Consider the following 25745-nt stretch of genomic DNA (forward strand, 5'->3'; position numbering starts at 1 on the left):
AACTGCTGTATGAAAAGTGAATTTACTCTGTAAATCTTCACCCAAATCAAAAAAAAAAAAAGAAAGCCACAATATCTGGTGAGGGAGGAATGCTAGAATAGAAGAAATATAAAAGAACAAGGAAAACTGTAAAAGGAAAAACAGGGAATTGGAAGAAACAAAAGAAAGACAAAGAAGGGAACCAGGCGAAGGCAAGTGAAAAAAGAAAAAAGGAAGAAAGGGGGAAGATGAATAATTTAAAAACAAACAAGCAAAACAAAATGGTGAGGTGCCAGGCAAAACAGCACCCAGGCTCTGCCAGGCACAGACTGGGATGGAATCCCTGCAGATCAAGAAGTTGGGTGGAGTCATGGGGTTGCCCATATCCTTGTTCACCAAGAGGACATGGGGCACAGGAGAAACTAGGGAAATATCATACTTCTCCAGTCATCAGTCTCAAGTGAGGTTGCCCATGCTGTCCTTGGCAAATGGAGCCAACTCCCAGGTCATAGTCCAAGCACGAACGCACATTGCACATATTAAAAATGGCTGCGCTAGCCACTTGGAAACATCCAGAATGGCTGTGCCCTCAGGACAGCCACCAGCAGTCCACAGGTCCACCTGTTCCTCGCTGTTCTTCCTTCTGGTCATGAGGCAGCAATGTAGTCCTTGCCTATGCAGCCTTGGTGAGCAGAGCCATTTCTTAGCATGCTATTGGGAAATATTCAAAATGGCTGTGCCTTCAAGATAGCTGGCAGTGCGCAGCTCCATTTTTCTCCAGGTTCTTCTTCTGAACAACAACAAAAATTCACTGGTATTGCATTGAAACCAACTCACAACGACCCCTCTTTGGGGTTCTGAGGTGGTATCTCTACAGAAATAGATTGCCCAGCCTTCCTCCTAAGGAGTGGCTAGTGGGTTTGAACTGCCAGCCTTCTGGTTAGCAGTCACATGCCTTAGACACTAGGCCATATTCTCTACACTCCTCTTATAATTTCTTGTAGTAGTGTTTTGTAGTTTTCTTTTTATAGGTTTAATTTTTGTTTTAGCCATTCTGAAACATGTGCAGTGATATCTCATGTTGTTTTAATTTATATTTCCCTGATGGCTAATTATATGAACATCTTTTCATAGACTTATGTGCCATCTGCATATCTTCTCCATCTTTGGTGGTTGGTACGCAAATTTGAATACTCTTAGTATTAATTGGTCTTCCTTGTAGACACGTGGATATTATCTTATCAGTGAGAGCATTGCTCTTCAGGGTAGATCTTAACATGTTCTTTTTGATGATGAGTGCAATACCATTCTCATTCAATTTGTCATTCCCAGCATATCAGAGCATATGATTGTCTGATTCAAAATGGCTAATAGCAGTGCATTTCAACTCATTAATGCTTAGGAGCTCCCTTTTTTTTTTTTTCTTTTTGGAATGCCTATAATATCAACTGGAGCTCTGGTAGCATAGTGCCTAAAGCATTTGACTCCTTGGAAGGAAAGTTGGGCAATCTACTTCCATAGTGATACTGCCTCGGAAACCCAAGGAGGAGTTGTTATGAGTCAGATCCGACTCGTTGGCAGTGGTGGGTGTGGAGAATATCAACATTTATATATTCCATTTCATTTTTGACAACTTCCTATTTTCCTACATTCATACTTCTTAAATTCTACATTCCCATTGTTCGTTAATGTTTACAACTGTTTATTCTGATTTTGAGTCATGCCACATCAGCAAATGGAGGTCCTAAAAGATTTGCTCCATCCACGTCATTAGATGAAGTGTACTTTGAGGAGCCAACTCTTCCCCAGTCATACTTTGAATACGTTCAAAGCTGAGGGGCTCAGCTGACAGTATATCAGACAGTGTTTCTCTACTATGCATAAAGTTTTCAGGTAAATATCTGCCCTTGTTTCACTGATATTCATAAGGTTTTCACTTGTCAATTTTTTCATCAGTAGATGGTCCCATCCTTCTTCATAGTATGTCTTAGGCTGCAAGCTCTGCTGAAACCTGTCCACTATGATGATTCTGCTGGTATTACAATAACAGTGTCATAACTTCCCACCTCACAGCAACACACAAGCTACCACAGTACAACAAACTGACAGACAAGTGGCAGGGATAGAATAATATCCACGTGCCTACAAGGAAGACCAGTTAATGCTACTATTATTCAAATAGACATATCAACCTCTAAAGCTAAAGAAGGAGAAACTGAAGATTTTTACCAACTTCTGCAGTCTGACATTTACCAAACATGTAATCAAAGTTGGTAATTATTGTTGATTACAATGCAAAACTTGGAAATAAAGGAGCAGCAGTATTTAGAAAATGTGGCCTTGGTGAAAGAAATGATGCCAGAGACTGCATAATTGAATTTTGCAAGACCAATGAGGTGATAGAGTAGTTATTATCAGTTAGGAAAAGGCCAGGAGCTGAATGTGGAATAGACCATCAATTGCTTACATGCAAATTCAAGTTGAAGCTGAAGAAAAAGAAGTCTATGAGAGCCAAAAATAGAACCTTGATTATATTTTTGAGGCAATCTGTATTGAGACCATCTAAAGAATAGATTTGTTGCATTGAACACTAATGACTGAAGACCAGATGAATTGTGGGATGACATCAAGAATATCATATATGAAGAAAGCATAAGGTCATTAAAAAGATAGGAAAGGATGAAAAGACCAAAAGAATGTCAGAATACACTCTGAAACTTGCTCTTGAACAGAGAGCAACAAAAGCAATTGGAAGAAATGATGAAATAAAAGAGTGGAACAGAAGATTTCAAAGGGCAGCTTTAGAAGACAAAGTAAAGTTATATAATGAAATGTGCAGAGACCTAGAATTAGAAAACTGAAAGGGAGGAACACACTTGCCATTTCTCAGGCTTAAAACGTTGAAAAAATTCAGTTCTTGAGTTGCATTATTGAAGGATTCTATGAACAAAATATTGAGCAATGCAGGAAGCATCAAAAGAAGATGAAAGGAATACACATAATCACTGTAGTGAAAAGAGTTGGTCATCATTCAATATGATCAAGAAGGTAGTATATGATATTGAAGGAAAAAGTTCAAGCTGCTCTGAAATTGGTAAAAAACAGGACTCCAGGAATTGACAGAATACTCATTGAGATGTTTCAACAAATGGATGCAGCACTGAAGGGGCTCACACATTTATTTCAAGAAATTTGGAAGACAGCTACCTGGCCAACCAACTGGAAGAGATCCATATTTTTGCCCATTCCATAGAAAGGTAATGCAACAGAATGAGGAAATAATCAGTCAACATCAATAATATCACACACAAGTAAAATTTTGCTGAAGGTAAGTCAAAACATTTGCAGCAGTATATTAGGAGGGAACTGCCAGAAATTCAAGCCAAATTCAGAAGAGGATGTGGAACAATGGATATCATTGCTGATGTGAGGTGGATCGTAGCTGAAAGCAAATTCCAGAAAGATGTTCATCTGATCTTTATTGACTCTGCAAAGGCATTCAACTGCATGAATTGTAACAAATTACTGACAACATTGAGGAGAATTAGAATTCCAGAACACTGAATTATGCTCATGAGGAATCTCTACATACACCAAGAGGCAGTCATTTGAACAGAACAAGGTTCTACATGGTTTAAAATCAGGAAAGGTTTGTGTCACCATTGTATCCTTTCACCATACTTACTCAATCTGTTTGCTGAGCACATAATCTGAGAAGCTAGACTACATGAAGAAGAATATGAAGTCATAATTGGAGGAAGATGCATTAACAGCCTGTGATATGCAGATGACACAGTCTTGCTTGCTGAAAGTGAAGATGACTTGAAGCACTTATTGAAGAAGATCAGACTACAGCTTTCAGTATGGATTACAACTCAACATAAAGCAAACAATAATCCTTATAACTTGGCCAATCAGCAACTTCATTATAAATGGAGAAAAGATTAAATTTGTCAAGGATTTCATTTTACTTGGATCCCCAGTCAGCATCCCTAGAGGCAGCAATCAAATAATGAAACAATGTATTTCTTTGGGCAAATCTTCTGCAAAAGACTTCTTTAAAGTGTTTAAGAGCAAACATGTCACTTTGAAGACTCAGGTTCCCCTGACCCAAGCCATGGCATTTTCAGTAGCTTCATATGCATGTGAAAGCCAAACAATGAATAAGGAAGAACGAACAAGAATTGATGCATTTAAATGATGGTGTTGGTATGTGGTGTGGTGAAAATACTGAAAATACCATGGGCTGCCAGAAGAAATGAAAAAATCTCTCTTGGAAGAAGTACAGCCAGAATGCTCCATAGATGTGAGAATGGCCAGTCTTCATCTCATGTACTTTGGTCATATTGTCCAAAGGACCCAGTCCCTGGAGAGGGATATCATGCCTGCTGAAATAGAGGGTCAACAAGAAAGGGGAAGACCCTGAATGAGATGGATTGACACAGTTGCTGGAAAGATGTGCTCAAGCATAGCAAAGATTGTTAGGATGGCACAGGACCAGGTAGTGTTTCGTTCTGTTGTACTAGGGTTGCTGTGATTCAGAACTGACTTGATGACACCTAACTGTTCTTTCCTAAGAGTTTTTGTTTTGCAATTTACATTTAAATCCATGATCCATTTTGAATTAGGTTTTGTATGAGATGTGAAGTTTAGATTGAGGTTCATTTTTCTTTATGGTTTGTCCAGTTGCTGCAGCACCATTTGTTGAAAAAGTTATCTTTCTTCCATTGGATTTATCTTGTACCTTTATTGCAAAACATTTAAACATACTTGTATGAGTCTATTTTTGTTCTATTATTCATCTGTGTGCCTGTGTCTTTACCTATATAACACTGTCTTAATTCCTGTAGCTATATAATAGGCCTTAATCTGGTGGCATAGTGCCTAAGGCATTTGATGGCTAACCAGAAGGCTGGTGGTTCAAACCCACCAACAACTCCTCAGAAAGAAGCCTGGGCAATCTACTTCCATAGAGATACCACCTTGGAAATCCAAGGAGGAGATGCTATGAGTCAGAGTTGACTCAAAGGCAGTGAATTTGGTTTTGTTTTTTTGTTTGTTTTATATTAGGTAGAATGATTCCTCCAACTTTATTCCTTTTTGTCAGGATTATTTTATCTATTCTAGACTGTATCTTTTCATATAAGTTTTAGAATAATGTCTAAATTACCAGTAATGTTTATGAGATTTTCATAAGAAGAGTTGCAGAACCTTGCTACTATGCCTCCCTTCATGTCATGGTGTTTTATGTCTTCTATTTCCTAAACACTGATCTGTCCCCAAGATAAGTCCTTACAACTGTTTTCTTAGGATGCATCCTCTGTCCCCTCATGAGCCTCCACACATGGCACACAAGAGAGGTTTCTGCTGTGGAGACTACCTCAGACCACTGAGTTGAGAGCTTGCAGTTTAGGGTGTTTGCTTTCATGATTATAAATCTTCCCCATAAACAGGCTAATTCATGGATTGATTTGAGATGAATACTGAAGACTCTAGAATTGCCTGAAAATGGATGACTCCAGCTTCCTGTGGAAATGACTCTTCTGTGGCTTTCCAGGGCCCAGAATCAATGTTCTCATGATCCTATCCACCCTCTTTCTGGTTCATCTCCATGACACATTTGTCAAGTAACTACAGGCATCCATTTGTTTCTTCCTCTCAGCTTTTCATTGGGAAAACTTTAGACACAGAAAATTTGAAGGAATGTTCAATGGTCACCTGCATGTGAGCATCTTAATGCAATAATTGTTAACAAGGCCATATGTGCTTTATCCTTTCATATCTATCTGTGTGTGTGTGTGTTCTGAACTATGTAAAAGGTGCAGGTATAAGGATATCCCACTCCTAAATATTTCAGCAGACATCTCCGAAAAATAACTGCATCCTTCTGCGTAACCACAGCACTACTATAACACCTAAGAAAATTAACTGTAATTACCTAATATAGTCTAATATTCTGACTACAGTAGATTTTTTGGAATTAGGATCTAATTGAAGTTAACCCTTTACATGTGGCTATTAATTCTCTTCCATTTTTTGGTGGCATAAAAGGATCACTTGGTTATATTTGGAGATCTGCGGGTCAGGACTGAGGCAGGACACAGCAGGATAGGCTATCTTTAACCTATGATTTCTGGGCCTCAGCTGACAAGATGTGATGGCTGGGGTTGGCATCATTTGAAGGCCCCTTGGTCACACATGTGTGGACACAGGGCTCTCCAGGTGGTATTGGGGCTAGGCTCCTGAAAGGAATATCTAGAGAAGCGAGTATTGGAGAGCAAGTGTCCTTAGAGGGAGGCCAATCCTTCTTCTGATCAAGACTTGTCAGTATCATGCTTCATTACCTCCATCTTCTGTTAGGTACTAGTGCTTACTCAGACCTCCGATATCACAAGAGAATATTGGGTTCCCTCTCCTGATGGACCACATTGCAGAAGAGGATGTGGGATGTGAGATATTGTTAGGAGTGGCAGTGGAAAGCACAGTTGACCTCAGTGTCTTTGTAGTCATTGTATTTTATTTTTGTTGTTGAGAATATACACAACAAAACATACACAATTAAGGTTTCTACATGAACAATTCCATGATAGCTATTACATTCTTCAAGCTGTACAACCATTCTTACCCACTTTTTTTGAGTTGTACCTCTCCTATTAATATAAACTCACTGTTCCCTAACGTTGCTATGTAATATTTCAACTTGCTGCTGTCAATTTGATACCATAGAGATAATTTACAAAAAAAAAAGCACAATGTTCAAGTCACACTTTTTAAAAAAAAAAACGAATTAAGCTAAACTACTGTTTGGTTTTAAGAAGTCTTCAGGTGATATTTTTGGTTTAAGGTTTAAAGATTATCTAAAGGCAATAATTTCAGGGGTTCATCCAGCCTCCATGGCTCCAGAAAGTTTTAAGTCCAGGAGAAGCTGAAATTCTGTTCTGCATTCTACCCCTTTCTATCAAAGATTCTTTTATAGAATCTTTGATCAAGCTGTTCAGTAATGGTGTTGATAGGTGCTATCAGGTCCATTCTGACTCATAGTGACCCTATATACAACAGAATGAAACACTACCTGGTCCTTTGCCATCTTCACAGTCATTGTTGTGTTTGAGCCCATTGTTGCAGCAATTGTACCAGTCCATCTCCTTGAGGGTCTTCCTTTTTTTTCACTGACCCTTTACTTCATCAAGCATTATTTCCTTCTCCATTGACAGGTCCTTTCTGATAACATGTCCAGTGTATGTGGAACAGAGACTTACCATCCTTGCTTCTATGGAGTACTCTGGCTATACTTAAAGAATGTTAGCCAAGCACCATCCAGTTCTTTTGGTCTCATGGCAAAAGAGGCAGTTGTTCATGGAGGCAGTTAACCACACATTCCATCTCCTCCTCATATTCCTGACTGTCCTTTTCCCTTTTTTGCTCCAGAAATAGAAACTAGTTGTGCTTTGGATGGATACTTGCAAACTTTCAAGACACCAGACACTGTGCAACAAATTACAGGGTAGAACACACTCACTAAACACATTCTTGGGCCAATTACTGGATATCCCATGAAACCATGATCCTACACCTCTAAACCAAGGAACCAAATCCCATAAGATGTTTGGTTGTATATAAGCAGCCTCAGCAGCTATTCTTTTTTTTTTTTTTTTTTGTCATTGTTGTAAGTATGCCTATTACACAACTTTTTCCATTTCAGCATTTTATAGGTATACTACTTACTGACAGCATGTACAATAAGTGGCTCTATCCTTATCAGTGCATTTTTTCCATCACCATAAATTGAAACTCAGTACTCCATAAGCAATAACCTCCTTTTCTTCTCACTCCCCCACTTGATAACCACTAATAAACTTTGATTTGTCTCTTTTTGTCTTTACATAAGTAAGGTCATACAATATTTATCTTTTTGTCATTGACTTACTTCATTCAGCATGTCTTTAAGCTCCATTCATATTGTAACATATATCAAGATTTCATTTCACCTACTGGCTTAATGGTATTCTTTCGTATGTATATACTACCTTTTAGTTATCCATTTATCTATTGTTGGCTATTTAAATTGTTTCCATCTTTTGGCTATGGTGAATAGTGCTGCAGTAAACATTGGTATACAAGTCTCTTTGAATCTCTACCTGTGAGTCTTTTGGATATATACCTAAGAGTGGAATTGCTGAGCCACATACTAATTCTATTTTTAGTTTTTTCAAGAAATGCCACACTGTTTTCCATAATGACTGTACCATTTTGCATTCCTATCATCAGTGGCCAAGAGTTCCAGTTTCTCTACATCTCACCAATATTTGTTATTTTCTGTTTCTTTTTTTAAAAAAATATTACCATCCTAAAACCAAACTAAATCCACTGCTGTGCAGTCAATTCCAACTCCTATGAACCCTATAGGACAGAATAAAACAGCCCTATAGGGATTCCAAAGCTATAAATCTATAGAAGCAGACTGCTTCATCTTCCCCCTGTGGAACAACTGGTGGGTTCAAACTGCCAACCTTTTGGTTAATAGCCCCATGCCTTAACCCTAGTGCCACCAGAACTCTCTTTTAGGCATCCTTTGTTGTTGTTGTTGTTGTTAGATGCCACTGAGTCCCCTTTGACTCATAGCAACTGTATGTACAACAGAACAAAACACTGCCTGGTCCTTTGGCAGCTCACAATCCTTGCTATACCTGAGCTTGTTGTTGCATCCACTATATCAATCCATCTCATTGAGCATCTTCCCCTTTTTCACTGACCCTCCACTTTACCAAGCATGATATCCTTTTCCAGGGAATGATCCCTCTGACAACTTGATCAAAATAGGCGAGACAAAGTCTGCCCATTTTCGGTTCCAAGGAGCATTCCAACTGCACTTCATCCAGGACATATTTGTTAGTTCTTCTGTCAGTCCATGGGACTTTCAGTATACTTCACCAACACTACAATTCAAAAACATCAATTCTTCTTTGGTCTTCCTTATTCATTCTCCAGCTTTCATGTGCATATGAAGAGATTGAAAAGACCATGGCTTGGATGAGGCACACTTTAGTCTTCAAAGGGACATCTATGCTCTTCAGCACTTTAAAGAGGTCTTTTGCAGCAGCTTTGCCCAGTGCCATACATCATCTGATTTCTTGACTGCTGCTTCCATTGGTGTAGATTGTGGATCCAAGTAATATGAAATCTTTGACAGCTGAAATCTTTTCTGCATTTATCTTCAGGCTGCTTATTGGTCCATTTGTGAGGATTTTTGTTTTCTTTATGTTGAGGTGTAATCCATACTGCAGACTGTAGTCTTCAATCTTCATCAGTACACTTACTTCAAGTCATCTTCACTTTCAGCAAAAAGGTTGTGTGGTCTGCCTATTGCAGGTTGTTAAACATTGGTATAAACCAAACCCACTGCTGTTGAGTCAGATCTGACTCATAGTGACTCCTTGGGTTTCCGAGGCAGTATCACTGTGGAAGTAGATTGCCTAACCTTCCTTCTGAGGAGTGGCTCATGGGTTTGAACCGCTAGACTTCTGGATAGCAGTCAAATACCTTAGGCACCCAGAGCTCCCAAACATTCAAAAAGCCTCTTTTTGAATCTTTACTTTCAAGTCTTTTGGATACATACCTAGGTGTGGAAGTGCTGAGCCATATTCTAGTTCTATTTTTAATTTTTTGAAGAACTGTCACCACTCATCTGTCAGTTTGTCATTCTGCGATGGCTTGCATGTTGCGGTTAAATTGGAGGCTGTGCCACTGGTATTTCAAATTAGGCATCCTAGTGGGAGTGAAGGAGCTCTGGTAGCATAGTGTCTAAGGCACTTGACTGCTAACCAGAAGGCTCGTGGTTCAAACCCACCAGCCACTCCTTGGAAGGAAGGTCGGGCAATCCTACTTCCGTAGTGATACGGCCTCGGAAACCCAAGGAGGGGTCGCTATGAGTTGGGGCTGACTCGATGGCATACAACAACAACAGTGGGAGTGAAATGTCATCTAATTGTAGTTTTGATTTGCATCTCCCTGATGGCTAATGAGGTTGAGCATCTTTTCATGTGTGCGCAAATAATTTGTTTTAGAAGGATTAGCACAAGGCTAGTCCCTGTGAAGTGGAGTTTAAAGATGTCACGAATGTCCGACTTTCCCAAACTGCTGTACCACTCTTTCATCTCTCTTTTTCATTTTTTTATTTTTTTCAGCTTTGGAAACCCTATGGTGGTTGCTAGGAGTCAGAATCGCCTTGATGGCAGTCGGTTTTTGATTTTTGGGTTTGGAATCTTTATGGGAGCAGATTGACAGAGCTTTTTCCCCTGGAGCCAGTGGGTGGCTTTAAACTGCCTACCATTCAGTTATCAGGAAGTGTTAACTGTTGCATCATTTAGCATATAATAGTAATGTAGTTTGCTTTATAAATGTTTCAAGCTATTTTTACATTCTTCACTTTTTTTGCTCAAGAGGCATGATGGTAACTGGGATTCTGGAAGGTGTCTTTTGATAACAAAAAGATCTGGAAGCTTCGAGACAAAGGCACACACGTTACCACCCTTTTCCAAGGCAGCATGAGCAAATCCCGTGCCCCAAAAAATCAGTTGATTTTCTTTCTCCCCCAGATAAACTTAAGTGGTGGGATATTTTGGTCTCTTTTTTTTTCTCACACTTCTCTTTTTACACACTTTTCCTGAACATGATATAATTGATAACCCTTTTACAGTTTATCGTCTCTAACAGCAACTACTATTCCTCTCCTTGGTACTCTCCTTCCCTTCTTAACCAAAAAAAAAAAAAAATTGAACCACTCATTCCAAAATGGTCCATAAGACAGAAGCATAGAGGCCAGGATTTACAATACATGACAAAATAAAGGACTACGGCTAGAAGGACCATATTAATAATTTACTACACCAGAGTATATTTGATGACCATTTGAATGTCGTCTATGGTGAAATATCTATTCTAGTCCTTTGTGCATTTCATGATTGGGTTATTTGTCCTTTGTTGTTGTTAGAGTTTTCTATATATTGGATATATGGTTTTTGAAGTTGTTCTCCCAGCCAGTAGCCTATCTTCACTTTTTTGTAGTTTTTTGATAAACAACAACAGTTTTGTAATTTTATTAGGTCCTATTTATTTATTTTGGTTTTTGCTGTTTGTGCTTTTGTTATTATGTTAGATAATTAATAAAATTGAGGATTGGCTTCTCAATTTCTGTAAAGAAGGCTGTTTGAATTTTGATCAAGATTGTCTTGAATCTGTGATCACTTGGAGTAATAGTGACATCTTAACAATATTAAGTCTACCAGTCCATGAACTTAGAACACCTTTCCATTATATATGTCTTCTTTAATCTCTTTCAGCAGTGTTTTATAATTTTCATTATAGAGTCCTTCGCATCTCTGGTTAAATTTATTCCTATGTTTGTACTTTTAGATGCTATTATAAATGGAATTGTTTCTCTGATTTCCCTTTCAGACTTCTCACTGCTGATGTATAGAAACCCAACTGATTTTTGTTGTTGTTGTTCTTGACTTTGTACACTATAACTTTGCTAAATTCCTCTATTAGCTCTAGATGTTTTCTTGCAGATTCTTTGGGATTTTCTGAATATTGCTACAGGGTTGCTGTGAGCTGCAGGTGGCTCAATGGAAATGGCTTTAGTTTGCTTTGTTTAGGATCATGTTGTCTTTGAATATAGATTATTTTAATTCTTTTCCAATTTGTTGTTGTTGTTAGGTGCTATCGAGTAGTCTCAACTCATAGTGACCTTTTGCACAGTGGAATGAAACACTGCCCGATCTTGTGCCAGCCTCATGATCCTTGCTATATCTGAGCCCATTGTTGCAGCCAGTGTCAATCCATCCCCTTCTTCGTTGACCTTCTACTTTACCATGCATGACATCCTTTTCCAGGGAATGGTTCCTTCTGACAACATGACCAAAGCAGGTGAGACAAAGTCTGGCCATTCTTACTTCCAAGGAGCATTCTGTCTGCACATCTTCCAGGACAGATTTGTTAGTCCTTTTAGCAGACCATGGTACTCTTAGCATTCTTCAACACCACAACTCAAAAGCATCAACTCTTCTTCAGTCTTCCCTATTCATTGTCCAGCTCTCACATGCAGAAGAGATGACTGAAAATACCATGGCTTGGGTTAGGTGTACCTTAGTCTTCAAAGAGACATCTTTGCTCTTCATTGCTTGAAAGAGGTCTTTTGCACCAGATTTGTCCAATGCAATATGTTGTCTGATGTCTTGACTGCTGCTTCCATTAGCGTTGATTGTAGAACCAAGTAATATGAAGTCCTTGACAACTTCAGTCTTTTCTCTATTTATCATGAAGCTGTTTATTGGACCAGTTGTGAGGATTTTTGTTTTCTTTTTATTGAGGTGTAATCTATACTGTAGACTGTAGTCTTTAATCTTCATCAGTAAGTGCTTCAAGTCGTCCTCACTTTCAGCAAGTAAAGTTGTGTCATCTGCAGGTTGTTAATGAGTCTTCCTCTAATCCTGATGCCACTTCAGTGAAGCCATCTGGCCCAGAAGTTATTTTTTGTTATTTTTAGGTGGAAGTTTTTGATTACTGATTCAATCTCTTCACTTGTTATGGGACTGTTGAAACTTTTTTTTACCTCTTGAGTCAGTTTGAGTAGGTTGTGTTGTGCGTCTGAAAACGCTTCCATTTCATCCAGGTTATCCAGTTAGTCGCCTTATGTTTATTCAAAATTTTCTGTCATAATTATTTTTATTTTGATTAGGTCCATTTTAATGTCCTCTCTTTCGTTTTTTATTTTTATTAGTTACATCCGTTTTGGTTCTGTAGTGCTGCTATAACAGACATGATAAAAGTGGATTACTTTAACAAACAGAAATTTATTTTCTTACAGTTTAGTAGGCTAGAAGTCCAAATTCAGAATGCTGGCTGGATGAAAGCCTCTTATCCTTGGGCTTCAGCTATGCCTCTTATTCCAGGCCCACTGGAGCTAGAGGCATCTCCTAACTCAGGCTGCAGGCTGCTGAGGCTGACAAACTCATCAAGGTTGGCAGGTAAAATGGCACAGTTCCAAGAGTGGCAGGCAACATGGCAGGCCACTCCTTATGAAGACTCAGTCAAATGCAGGATCCAAATGTGGCAAAAGCTAGAGACCGTCCTCAAAGCTTCTCCTTATTTAATGGAAGGAGGCCACACCCTGAAGGCAACTACTTAGCTGCTGATAGCAGATTCCACTATGGAGCTGATTACAATCTTATTGTGGGGGATAACTATGTCCAACTGCCAAGCACTCAAAACCATGGCCCACCACATAACCTTAACTGCCACAACATCTTTTGTTTTCCTTTGTCAGTCTAGCTAAAGGTTTGTTGATTTTATTCATCTTTTCAAAAAGCTAACTTCTGGTTTTATGGACTCTGTTTTTCATTTTCGATTTTATTTCTGCTCTGATCTTCATTATTTTCTTTTTCTAGTAGGTTTAGACTTGGTTTTCTAGTTTCTAGAATTGTTGGATTAAGCTGTAAATGTGAGATCTTTTCTTCTTCTCTCTTATTGATACAAGTTTCCCTCTAAGTACTGCCTTCACTTAATCCCATAAGTATTAGTATGTGATATTGTCATTTTTATTTGACTTTAGGAAATTTATTTCTCCTTGACCAGTAAGTAATTTGATAATATATTATTTCATTTACATATGTTTGTATATTTTCTAGGCTTTTTTTATGGTTTTGTTGTTGTTACTGATTTCTAGCTTTACTCTATTAAGCTCAGAGAGGATACTTTGTATGACTTCAATCTTTTTAAATTTATCAAGACTTGCTTTGTGGCCTAATATGTGGTCTTTCCTGGAGAGTAGTACATGTATTATACTGTTCTTGAGTGGATTGTTCTGTGTAAGTCTGTTAAGTCTACGTGATTTATAGTGTCATTCAGGTCTTATGTTGCCTTGTTGATCTTCCTTCTAGATCTTCTATCCTGTATAGAAAGTGGTGTGTTGAAGTCAGCAACTATTACTCTAGGGCTTTTCAGTTCTATCAGTGTCTGCTGCATATATTTAGGTGCTCCAATGTTGGGTGCATATATATTTATTATTGTTAAATCTTCTTGATTAATTGACCGTTTATTACTATATAAAGTTCATGGTGTTAACGTCTTCTTCGTCTGATATTAAGATTGCTACCCTAGCTTTCTTCTGGTTATTGTTTACATGGAATATAGTCTTCCTTTCACTTTCAACCTATCTTTGTCCTTGGGTCTAGTGTGTATCTCTTGTAAACAGCATGTAATTGGATTATATTTTCTATCCATTCTGCCACTCTCTGCCTTTTGATTGGAGCACTTACTGTATTTACATTCATTGTGATTACTTGTAAGAAGTGATTTAGTTGGGCCATTTTGTTGTTTTTTGTGTGTCAGAAGCCTCTTTGCCTTTGTCCTTTACTTCTGCTTGCTTTTGTGTTTTCTGGATTTATTGTTCTGAGACTTCAGTTCCCTTCATCTTTCCTTTTGTGTATGTTTTTGAGATATTTTCTTAGTGGTTACTATGAATATTACATTTAACAGCTTGTATATATAATATCTGTGGTGGTTATGTTTATGTGTCAACTTGGCTAGGCCTGGTGGACTGGCTGGGCAGCTGGATGTAGTATTCCCTATGATGAGACTGGTAATCAACTCCTTGGTGGAATATACTATGAGCAGCTAAGTAGCTGCCTTAGGGATGTGGTCTGCTTCCCGTATATAAGAAACAGCTTTGGGAATGGTAACTTATGGCACAATTGAAAACTGCATGTAGCTGTGTCGTTGTTCAGCAGCCTGCCATGCTCTGCTGACCTTGGGACTTACAACGGACTTGAATTAATGGTCTGCTATGTGGTTTGGTAACATCAGGACTGTGCCTTTTCACTTGTCAACTTTGGGTTTGTCAGCCACAGTAGCTAGCAACTGCCAGAGGGGAGAGATGCCTCTAGCTTCATTGGGCTGGGAGCAAGAGGCAAAGCTGAAGCCCAAGGTCAAGGGGCTTTCACACAGCCCCTAGAGCCTGGCAGTAGGTAGCTAGAACAATATCCAAGGGTAAGGTGGTACCACCTTAATGTTAATAACATACAAGATATTCTATACCTGTACCATTCCTGTCTCTGAACTTTTCTTGTTGGTATCACTAATCACATCTTTATATTTCATGTGCCTTGTAACATAATTTTGTACTTGCTTCTTATACATTTGTTATTAAAAAAGGACAAAACAATTAAAATTACCAAGCATGAACACCTTATTACTAGCCCTTAAACTTGTCCATGCAATTCCCTTTATTAGGGATCTATCTTTTTATGTATGTCTTTAAATTTCTTTTTAGTGTCTTTTCCCTTCCATCTACAGAACTCCCATTAGTAATTTTTTGGAGGAAGCCTGGTGGATATAAACTCTCTTAGCTTATGTTTGTCTGGGAATATTTTAATTTCATCCTCATTCTTGAAAGTATGTCACTGGGTATAATATTCCCAGTTGACAGTTGTTTCTTTTGTCTTTCTTTCAGCACTTTAAATATTTCATTCCATTGCCTTATGGCCATCAGTGTTCCTGAGGAGTAATTAGTGGCATTTGATCTTATTGGAGATCCTTTGTATGTGACTGTTTGCTTCTCTCTCACTGCTTTCAGGATTCTTTCTTTATCTTTACTTTTTGAGAACCTTACTGTAATGAATCTTGGTGTAGATCTCTGTGGATTTAACCTGCTTGGGTTCTTGGTTGTGTAGATCGTGTCCTTTGTTATATTGGGGAAATTTTCTGTAATTGTTTCTTCAAGTGTTTTTTTCTGTCCCTTTTTGTCTCATATCCTTCTGGAATTCACATGATGCACGTGTTACGTACCTTGATGTTGTCCCATAATTACATTTAACTATGCTCAACCTTCTTGAGCCTCCATTCTTATAGCTCTTCAGCTTCTTTTATTTTTTAAATCCTCTAATTAGCTGATTTTTTATCTGCCCAATTAAATATTTTTGTATGCCCTTCTATTTTATTTCTCATTTCATTTATAGTGCCTCTTAATTGTAATATTTTTTTTCAGATCCTCATTTTGGCCTTGCATTATTTTCTTTGACATCTTTGTCTATATTTTCCCTTAACTCTTTTATTATATTTAATTTTGTTGTAGTATTCATTTTTTTTTTTTTTTCCTCATTATTTGATCATCCCTAGATGGCCTTTTCAAGGAGGTCTGGTGGTGTGGTTTTTAAGGCATTTGTCTGCTAACTAAAAGGTCTATAGTTCAAACCCATCAGCCACTCTGTGGAAGAAAGATGTGGTGGTCTACTTCTGTAAAGATTTACAGAGTTGGAAACCCAATGGGAGTCACTATGAAGCAGATTCAGATCAGTGGTAGTGAGAGATGCCCTTTCACTCCCTTCATCATGTTCATTCAGATGGTCCATCATTCCTATGTTCTTTATATGTCTTGTGATTTGTTTTGTTGAGGTGTTGGGATGTTCAAGGGTGTTAACTTTCTTATTTTTCCCCAGTATTTGGTGTTTTTGCCCACACTACCTTCTGCAAAATACTCTTAGGCAGCAGATCTTTCAGGTTTTGCTTACTGTTTCCTCTCCCTGTCTGTGATAACTCTTTCCCATTCCCTGATTTAATCAGGATTTGAAAGTTGCAGATTTCAGTTTTCAATTTTCATTATCTCCCAAACACACAAGAGAACATACTGTCATCAATCTGTTCACCTGAGTGCATGACCACTTGGATGAGATATCGTGTCATGCGCTAATCAATCTGTCAACCATGGCTCACATTCCTTACTCTCTCTCTCTCTGTCTGGTAATTAATCCCTCCCCTTCTGTGTTTCTCCAACCATGTTATCAATTGGAAATCCCACACCTAGCGATCCCCTTTTGGGACTGGGTGTTGCCCTCTGGTTTTGCCAAGGCTTCTTTCCCTGCTCTTTGTGGGCTGCTGAAATACGTGTTTTCATTCATGGGAAGAACAGGCAAACTTTCCTCCATTTCAGGAGGAAGAGAGGCTGGCACTCCTTAGAAGAACCTCTGTGAGATCAGTCTTGTTGGTTTCAGAGTCCCATTGACCCTAAGGTGCTAGGAGTAGCAGTCTCTACCTAGGTAACCCATCTCCTGGCCTCAATGTAGGGAACCTTCTGTAGCAGTTCATATTAGTCCAGCAGCCAACAGTTACAGATGGAGGAAGCATTGGCATAGTCTGGATGGGCCACCCAGGGAGGTCTGCCTTATTGTTATCAGAGACCCCCTGCAGTGTGCTGGCTGTGGGTGTAGCCGCTACACAGGATACCTGCCAGTCATTGGGTGCCAATTGGAATGGGAAGCAGGCAGACCCAAACTGATCCTCAGGGAGTTCTGTTCTGTTGGTTTCAGAGGCCTGTGGTAGAAGAAGCACAGGGAGGTAGGTAGAGTGCTGACTATGGGAGCAGACTCCACTATGCAGTTATGTTCAATCTAGCAGCTTTTCTTTTTGAGTCTTTGAATAGACCAGGCAGTTGTATCATGGGAAAACCCACATTCTGGAGCTGTCAAGTTGTTTCCTGTTGACATACTTCAATTTCTGGTAAAAAAAGAAATTATGCCTAAACTTGATCAGATTTGGCAAGAATATCCTTTTTCTAAAAAGCATGCCCAGGGGAGAGTTGCTGACATCTCACATCACCTTCTGCAGTGCAAGTGAATGCAAGTTAAAAGTCAAAAAGGTGACCAAAATGATCACCATGAAGGGACAGTTGTGATGCCCTCAGGAGGACAGCATCACCTGTGCAATGTTTAGGCCAGAAATCTACCACCCAAATCTGTCAGTAATGATGCAATGAGACAAACCCAAAATGAGGAACAGTCTACTCAAAAGGAAGTAAAAAATGTCAGTGTCATGGAAGACAAAGGCTGTAGAAACACTCTGGACTCAAAGAGACTAAGAGACAGGACAACTAATGGCACTGCCCCGTCTGAATGTGTCTTGCATTAGGGAGTGGTGCCATCAGGAAGGACACTATTAAGTCAACCAACAAAACTGTGGTATGTGTGTGTGGTACCTCAGGTTAAGTTTCTTGAAACTGGTAACCATGTTACAACTCAGAAAAACATTGTGTGTGTCGTACCTAAAGAGCTCAAATGGCAAAACAGAAGGGAAGAAATACCATTAGTCAGCAAGACTAGAAAAAAGGATTTGAACATTCTCTGTAATAATAGTCCTACTCTTGTAACAGTTCTACAAGTTTAAAACTATTTCCAAATAAATAATTTAAATATTAAAGATGAGTAGAAGAAAATTAACTAGTATTTATCCCAAGAGTTAAAGTGAGATAATATTCGTTACTATTGATGAAATGAAGGCTATCACCAGAGGACAGGTGAATGCGTATCATTATTGAAAAAAAGTTTCAGTTTCACAATAAAATGTCATAAACATACCTTGAATGTAACTGTAATTGAAACAACCTTAAGGTTCCACACACCACACCTATTGCTATGGCATTAGGCTCCATTTTATGGTGCCCACAAGTGTATCAGAGTAGAACTGTGCTCCATAGAGTTTTCAGTGACTAAGCAGGTCACCAGGCCTTTCTTCTGAAATGCCTTTTGGTAGACTCAAACCTCTAACTTTTCTGTCAGTAGTCAAATGCATTAACCATTTGTATCACCCAGGAACTCCCTAACGTACCAATATGTGCTTATTAAACCCACAGAAAAATAAAATGATTCTGTTCATTGCCAGTGGTGCTGACAAGTTCAGAAGTGTTAGAAAACCTGGGAATACCATGGAATTATGGTCACTCTCTGCCCCCAAAACTAACTGCTGTGAAAACATGCTGTTCAGCAAAAATGTAATTTGTATGCATATGTCCATGACAAGTGATTGACAGTAACTGAAATCTACATGGTGAAAGACTGTGAGGAACTTTCTAGCTGCTGTTGGAACACACAGTCATTTGTGCACCCACCCAGGGAGCATCTGTTGGGCACCCTTGTCAGCTGAGCAGTGGTATCAAGAAAACTGACACCCTGCTGCCAGCTGGGTTTGTGTGTTCATGGGCAGAGGTCAGAGGAGATTGTAAACAGATTCATATGCTTTAAGTTTACTTTTCATCTTTCCTTAAAATCATATTAGAAATAACTATGAGATAAAAATGTGTAAGGTGGACTTCCAGTAAGATGGAGGAATAGGCAGACAAACCACACAGACCCTCCTCAACAAAGAGAAGAGAAACCAATTGACAGAGATACAGAAGATAATCCTGGAGCCCTGAGCTTTGAAAGAAAGTACACAGAAGTGTATGAGGTACCAAATATTGGAAAACCCTGAACAAAAGCAGTGCATACAGAGGCAGAGCAGTGGACTGTCAGCTACTCTGACAGGACCAACAGCCTGAATATTTCTAAGTGGTATTGGGACCTAAGAATTGACCTAAAGATTGGCCCTGGTTGCCAAGGCCTACAGGGACGACTGAGCTTGTGGCCTGTGACTAGGAAGGGAAACAGCAAGGAGGGAGACAACCTGAACTGTGGACTTTCCACTATCCGGAGGGCACAGCCATTTTGATTGTCTACACATAGCAGCCATTTTGGATATTTAAAGTGACTGAGGGCACAGCCATTTTGAATGTTTACAAGCAGCAGCTACTTTGGATTTTAAAGTGACAACATTCTCATTTGGATTCCAGGGACCTAAGAATAGGTTCTGTTTGCCAAGGATGGCAGGATCATATGAGAAGCTGACAACAGGAAGGGAGACAGGTGGTGAGTGTATAAGGTCTGTCAACTGCTTACGTAGATAACATACAAAGAAAACAAAAATCATGTGCAAGTCACACCAATGTACAATCACCAGTTAAATATAAACGCAAAAACATCACCATGCCTTGGAGACAACGGAGCATCACAGTGCACACAAAGAAGCAAGATAAAGCAGGAGAAACAAGGGACCAGGATACAGACCCAAAGCACATCCTTGAGGAAGATGCAGCACTGGAACTCCCTGATAATGAATTCAAAAGAATTATATTTAGCTATCTCCAGTAAATTGAGAGGCAGATCAAGGAAAACACTGACAAAATTGAGGAAAGCACAGAGAAAACCCTAGAATAATTCAAAAGACAATACAAGAACAAAATAACAAATGAAAAATTAAAAATGGTACAGAATCTTCACACACAAATCCAGAAGATTAATACTAAATTTTCCAAAATAGGTAAGACACTGAACAGGCAAAGGAGTGGAATTGAATTAATGGAAGATGAATTTGTGAGATTGAAGGCAAATACCTCAATACTTCTTTGGAAAGGGATCAATCAGAAAAAAGGTCAAAACAAAATAAAGAAAGCTTAAAGTTCATGTGGGATACCATCAAAAGGAATAACCTATGTGTAATCAGAATTCCAGAACAGGAAGAGACAAATAAAACCACAGAGAAAATTGTCAAAGATTTGTTGGCAGAGAATTTTCCTGGTATGATGAAAGATGAGAATATATCCAATCAGGAAGTGCAATGAACCCCAAACAGGATAGACCCCAAAGGAAAATCACCAAAACATATCATCAAACTCACCAAAACCAAAGACAAATTAAGAATCCTAAAAGCAGCACCTCAAAAATGAAAAGTTACCTACAAGGGGCAACCAATAAGACTAAGCTTGTATTTCTTGGCAGAAACCATGCAGATGAGAAGACAATTGGATGGTATATATGAAACCCTGAAAGAGAAAAATTTCCAACCAAGAATTATGTACCTAGCAAAATTGTCCCTCAAATATGATGGTGAAATCAGGACATTTCCAGATAAGCAGAAATGAAGGGAATTTGTTAAAACTAGACAACCTTACAAGAGATGCTAAAGGGAGTCCTTTGGACAGACAAGCAACAATAGCAAACAACCATTAACACACATGATGACATAACCTAGAAACCAACACAGCTATGGAAGTATCCAAAGTAAATAAGCCTACAAGATTGTAAACAGAGAACCAGAGACGACATTTGACAAATGAGGACAACTACAGACCAAAAAGAGGGAAAAAACTGTGTAGTTACAAAACTTCTAGATGGTAGGGAAGTCAAGACAACTACAAAATAGAACAGACTGTTCTAAACTTGGGAAGAAAAATATAAATCACAGGGTAACCTCAAAGAAAAATGATAAACCTTCATATCAAAATAAAAATATTTAGCAAATACTAAAACAATAGCAATGAAGGAAGTGATAACACTATCGTAAACAAAACAAGGCCATCATAGAAAAGTATATGGAACAAAGAAACCAACACCATGAAAAAGCACATAACAAAAATGGCAACAAAAAATTCATATTTGCTGATAATTAATGCTATCCAGCACTAAAGAATAATGTAGAATCTGCAAAACACTGCATAATATGGATGACCTTGGAGGACATTATCCTGAGTGAAATAAGTCAATCACAGAAGGACAAATATAGTATTAGTTCATTGTTGTGGAGGGTCAAGGAAAGGTTTATATATGGAAGGAATCTTTGTTGGTTGCCGGTGGGGGGAAGAGAGGGGAGCGAACACTGCAAAAAAAAAAAAAAAAAATGCATTGACTCCTATCACTTTAGTTTTGTATATTTCATGTACACAAATTATATTTAAATAAAATGCATTAAAAAAATGTGGAAGGCCAGGGAGATAGCTCAGGGGCAGGCATGCACAGGAAAGAAGGATACAGGGAGGAAGTGGGATGAGAGCTGTTAAATTGTGGGGAATCATCAATGTCATGAAACAAAATGTGTATAAACTGCTGTATGGAAAGTGGGTTTTCTCCGTAAACTTTCACCAAAATCACAATAAAAATAAAAAAATAATAAGTATTATGATAAGTCAAGGAAGCTAGTCACAAAAGGACAAATACTGTATTCTACTTATATAAAATACCAAAAATAGGCAAGTGTATGGGGACCAAAGTTTATTGGTTTACCAGGGGCAGGCATGAGGGATAAAAGAGGAGATTCATTGCTAGGGGACACTGAGCTTCTGTTAAGGATGTAAACAGTGTCACTGAATTGTATATGTAAAATAATGTTGAGTTGGCGAGTGTTTATTATTCTATATTATATTTACTACAATTAATTTTTTTAAAAAATCCTCACATTCTCACACCACACAGAATATATTATCACTCCTGATCCACACAAACTAAAAGGCACATATTCACATTAGTTTTTGCCCACTGCTTACATACTCATTTTGACTAGCCTTAAGAAGACATCCTCATACATTTAGAGGGCACTCTGAATATCTCTTTCAGATATACTTCATTCATCCACCCTCACTTACATGCCCCACACATACTCTGTTACTCCCCTTCTCCTTTATGTGTACATCCCGAAGATGTACTCACCCAAGACTCACACACATAGGTTCACATGTCCCCCAGATTGGTTGTTGCTTCACTTTCCCCAAACCACAAATTCACTTCTGAAATAAGTCAGTCACAAAAGGCCAAATATTTGATCCCACTATCTACAGTAGACTAGTGCATAGAGACTAAATTTTATTAATAGTTATTGGAGGTAGGGGTCGCTATGAGTCGGGGCCAACTCGACGGCAAACAACAACAACAACAACAGAGGTAGGTAGAGGGAGCTCTGGTAGTGTAGTGCCTAAGGCACTTGACTGCTAACCAGAAGGCTGGTGGTTCAAACTCACCGGCCACTTCTTGGAAGGAAGGTTGGGCTATCTACTTCCATAGTGATACCATCTCGGCAACCCAAGGAGGGGTCGATATGAGTCGGGTCCGACTCGATGGCACATAACAGCAACAACAGAGGTAGATAGAAGGGAGGGTGAAAGAAAGACATAATGCATAGTAGATGCTGAGCTTCTGTTAAAAGTGATGGAAAAAAATTGGGAATGGTTTATGGTGATGATTGAATAACCTGATGAAGAGAATTAACATCACTGAACAGTACATAAGATTATATTAAAAAAATAAATAAACTCACTGTTGTCAAGTGGGATCCAACTCATAGTGACCCCTCCTTGGGGCTGGATGAGTCTGTGGCTTAGGGGCTGTCATGTGCACTCTAGGATGTTTAGTACCATGAATAGTAATGAATATTATCTCACTTCAACTCCTTGGATAAAGATTAGTTAGTAGCATCCCTGGATGCCAGTAGCCACCCCAGGTTCCCGCAGTTGTGACAATCATAAATGCCTCCAGACATTGACAAATGTACCATAAACCAAAACTAAACTCCAAACTCACTGCCATCGAGTCAATTCCGACTCATAGTGACCCCCTTTGGGTTTTCAAGGCAGTAAATCTTAACAGAAGTAGATTGCCTAATATTCCTTTCATGAAGTGGCTGATGAGTTTGAACCGCCAACTTTTTGGTTAGCAGTCAAATACCTTCGGCAGTATGCCACCTGTGGTAGTTCAGTTTGTGTGTCAACTTTGCTGGGCTGATTGAATGTCTGGGCAGCTTGTGGTAGTTATTCCCCATGATGAGACTAGCAGTCAACTTCATGGTGGGATCTACCACAAGCAGCTGAGCCTTAGAGAATGTGGTGTGCTTCTTGTATATAAGCTGAAGCCTTGGGGGATGATCTCGAGTTTATGGCACACTCGAACCCTGCATGTAGCCATGTCATTGTGCAGCAGGTGCCATGCTCTGCCACGTTTGGAACTTACAATGGACTTGAGTTAATGGCCTGCTGTGTGGTTTGGTAACATTGGGACTGTGCCATTTTATTTGTCGACCTTGGGCCTGTTAGCCTCAGCAGCTAGTAGCTGCCTGAGTGAAGAGATGCCTCTAGCTTCAGTGGGCCGGGAGCAAGAGGCAGAGCTGAAGCCCAAGGTCGAGGAGCTTTCACACATCCCCTAGAGCCTGGCACTTTGAACTTGGACGTCTAGCCTCCTGAACTGTAAGAGAATAAACTCCTGTTTATTTAAGCCATCCCATTGGTGGTATATTCTTGTCACAGTGGCACTAGGTAACCACAACAGAATTTGGTACCAAGAGAGTGGGGTGCTGCTCTGACAGATACCTAAAATGTGGAAACAGGAGTGGAGTGCGTCCTTAACCCAAGACCCTAGCAGAGAGACCCTGGCATACAGCAGGAGCAGAGCCAAGAGACCAGCATTAAACAGCGACAGCCTTACCAGCCCATGGAGGAGAAAGCTTGATGCCTTTGGTTAGGTGGTTTCCTGGCAGAGTGGGTTGCCTTCAGGCATTAATTGGTTGAATAGACCGGCTTGAAATGGAGTATCAGGTTGGCTGGCCCATGGAGCAAGAAAGCTGAGTGCTTTTGGGGCAGGAAGATTTCCTGTGGAGTGGGTTGCCTTTGGCATTAATCAGCAGAAGAAGAGAGGCCAAGGAAATGGAAGCAGAGCTGCCTCTGCCTCAAAGCTTAGGACCATGGCCTTTGGGGATGGAACCACCACAGCTCCTAGATTTCAAAGAACCAGGCCTTCACCAACTTGGTTCTGGAGTGTGGGACTACTCGTTCATGTGAGTGAATAGGATGGAGCCATAGCCGCTGCCCAAGAGTGAAAGGGCTGGCCTGCCATGCCCAAGAGGGAGAGGATTGGGTCCTGCCGGACCAAGGGGGTGAGGTCACCACTTAGAGGAATTAGGGGACTGGAGCCACCCAGTGAGAGAAATCTGTACAGATGCCACCCAATGAAGATATCTACAGATGCCAGGTTGACAAGGAGTGGAATTGTGGTAGTTCAGTTTGCGTGTCAATTTGGCTGGACCTGGTTGAATGGCTGGGCAGCTGGTGGTAGTTATTCCCCATGATGAGACTGGCAATCAGCTCCATGGTGGGACCTACCACAAGCAGCTGAGTAGCTGCCTTAGTGAATGTGGTCTGCTTCCTGTCTATAAGCAGAAGCCTTAGGGAATGGTCTGAAGTTTATGGCACACTTGAAACCTGCATGTAGCTGTGTCGTTGTGCAGTAGCCTGCAATGCGCTGCCGACTTGGGGACTTACAATGGAATTGAGTTAATGCCCTGCTGTGTGGTTTGGTAACATCGGGATTGTGCCTGTTTATTTGTTGACCTGGGCCTGTTAGCCTCAGCAGCTAGTAGCTGCCTGAGTGAAGAGATGCCTCTAGCTTCAGTGGGCCAGGAGCAAGAGGCAGAGATGAAGCCCAAGGTCGAGGGGCTTTCACACATCCCCTAGAGTCTGGCACTTTGAACTTGGACTTCTAGCCTCCTGAACTGTAAGAGAATAAACTCCTGTTCATTTATGCCATCCCATCTGTGGTATATTCTTGTCAGAGCAGCACTAGGTAAGCACAGCACCACCAAAACTCCAAAATCCCCCCAGTTGAGAACCATTGAAATGAGTTGCTGATTGAAAAAAAAAAAAATTCTATCTTTGTTTTAGAAATTTTTTGCCATAGAGTCAGAAATACAAGGATCAGCTGTCCCAGCTCAAACACAGGATCATTCAGCTGGGTGGGGAGGCCTCTGCCCACCAGGCCCAAAACAAGAAGAACCAAGTCACCATTCAGCTGTTAACACACAGGCTAGAGGTGGCAGGTCACCAGAAGGAAGAGCAGGTGAGTGGACAGAGTGGAGTGGGGACATTAGAGAGGCAGCTTCATGGACCTGGAAAAATGTACCACCCAAAATATAACCAGGAAGCCTGGGAATAAACAGAATTTCCCAGCTTTTGCAAATCCCCTATATATAGAAAAAGGAGAAGAAAATAATTAAATCTTTTTTTTTTTTTTTATTAGGATTTGGGTGAAGATTTACAGAGTAAATTCACTTTTCATACAGCAGTTCACATATACTTTGTCTCATGTCAT

At 39.7% G+C, this 25745-nt stretch overlaps 1 protein-coding gene across 1 annotated transcript in view; it reads left to right on the top strand.

Annotated features, from left to right (window-relative positions):
• Nucleotides 1-25745, top strand: part of NINL (ninein like) — a gene marked incomplete at its 5' end in the record, with an annotated part of 227849 nt that overhangs the window by 146066 nt on the left and 56038 nt on the right. Inside the window, 1 exon segment of the mRNA XM_007958241.1 lies at nt 25335-25493. Within this exon segment, the coding sequence (XP_007956432.1) occupies nt 25335-25493 (159 nt within the window).

Source organism: Orycteropus afer, unplaced genomic scaffold (genome assembly GCF_000298275.1).
Source record: "Orycteropus afer afer isolate SDZICR_OR568_19922 unplaced genomic scaffold, OryAfe1.0 scaffold00890, whole genome shotgun sequence".
NCBI lineage: Eukaryota > Metazoa > Chordata > Mammalia > Tubulidentata > Orycteropodidae > Orycteropus > Orycteropus afer.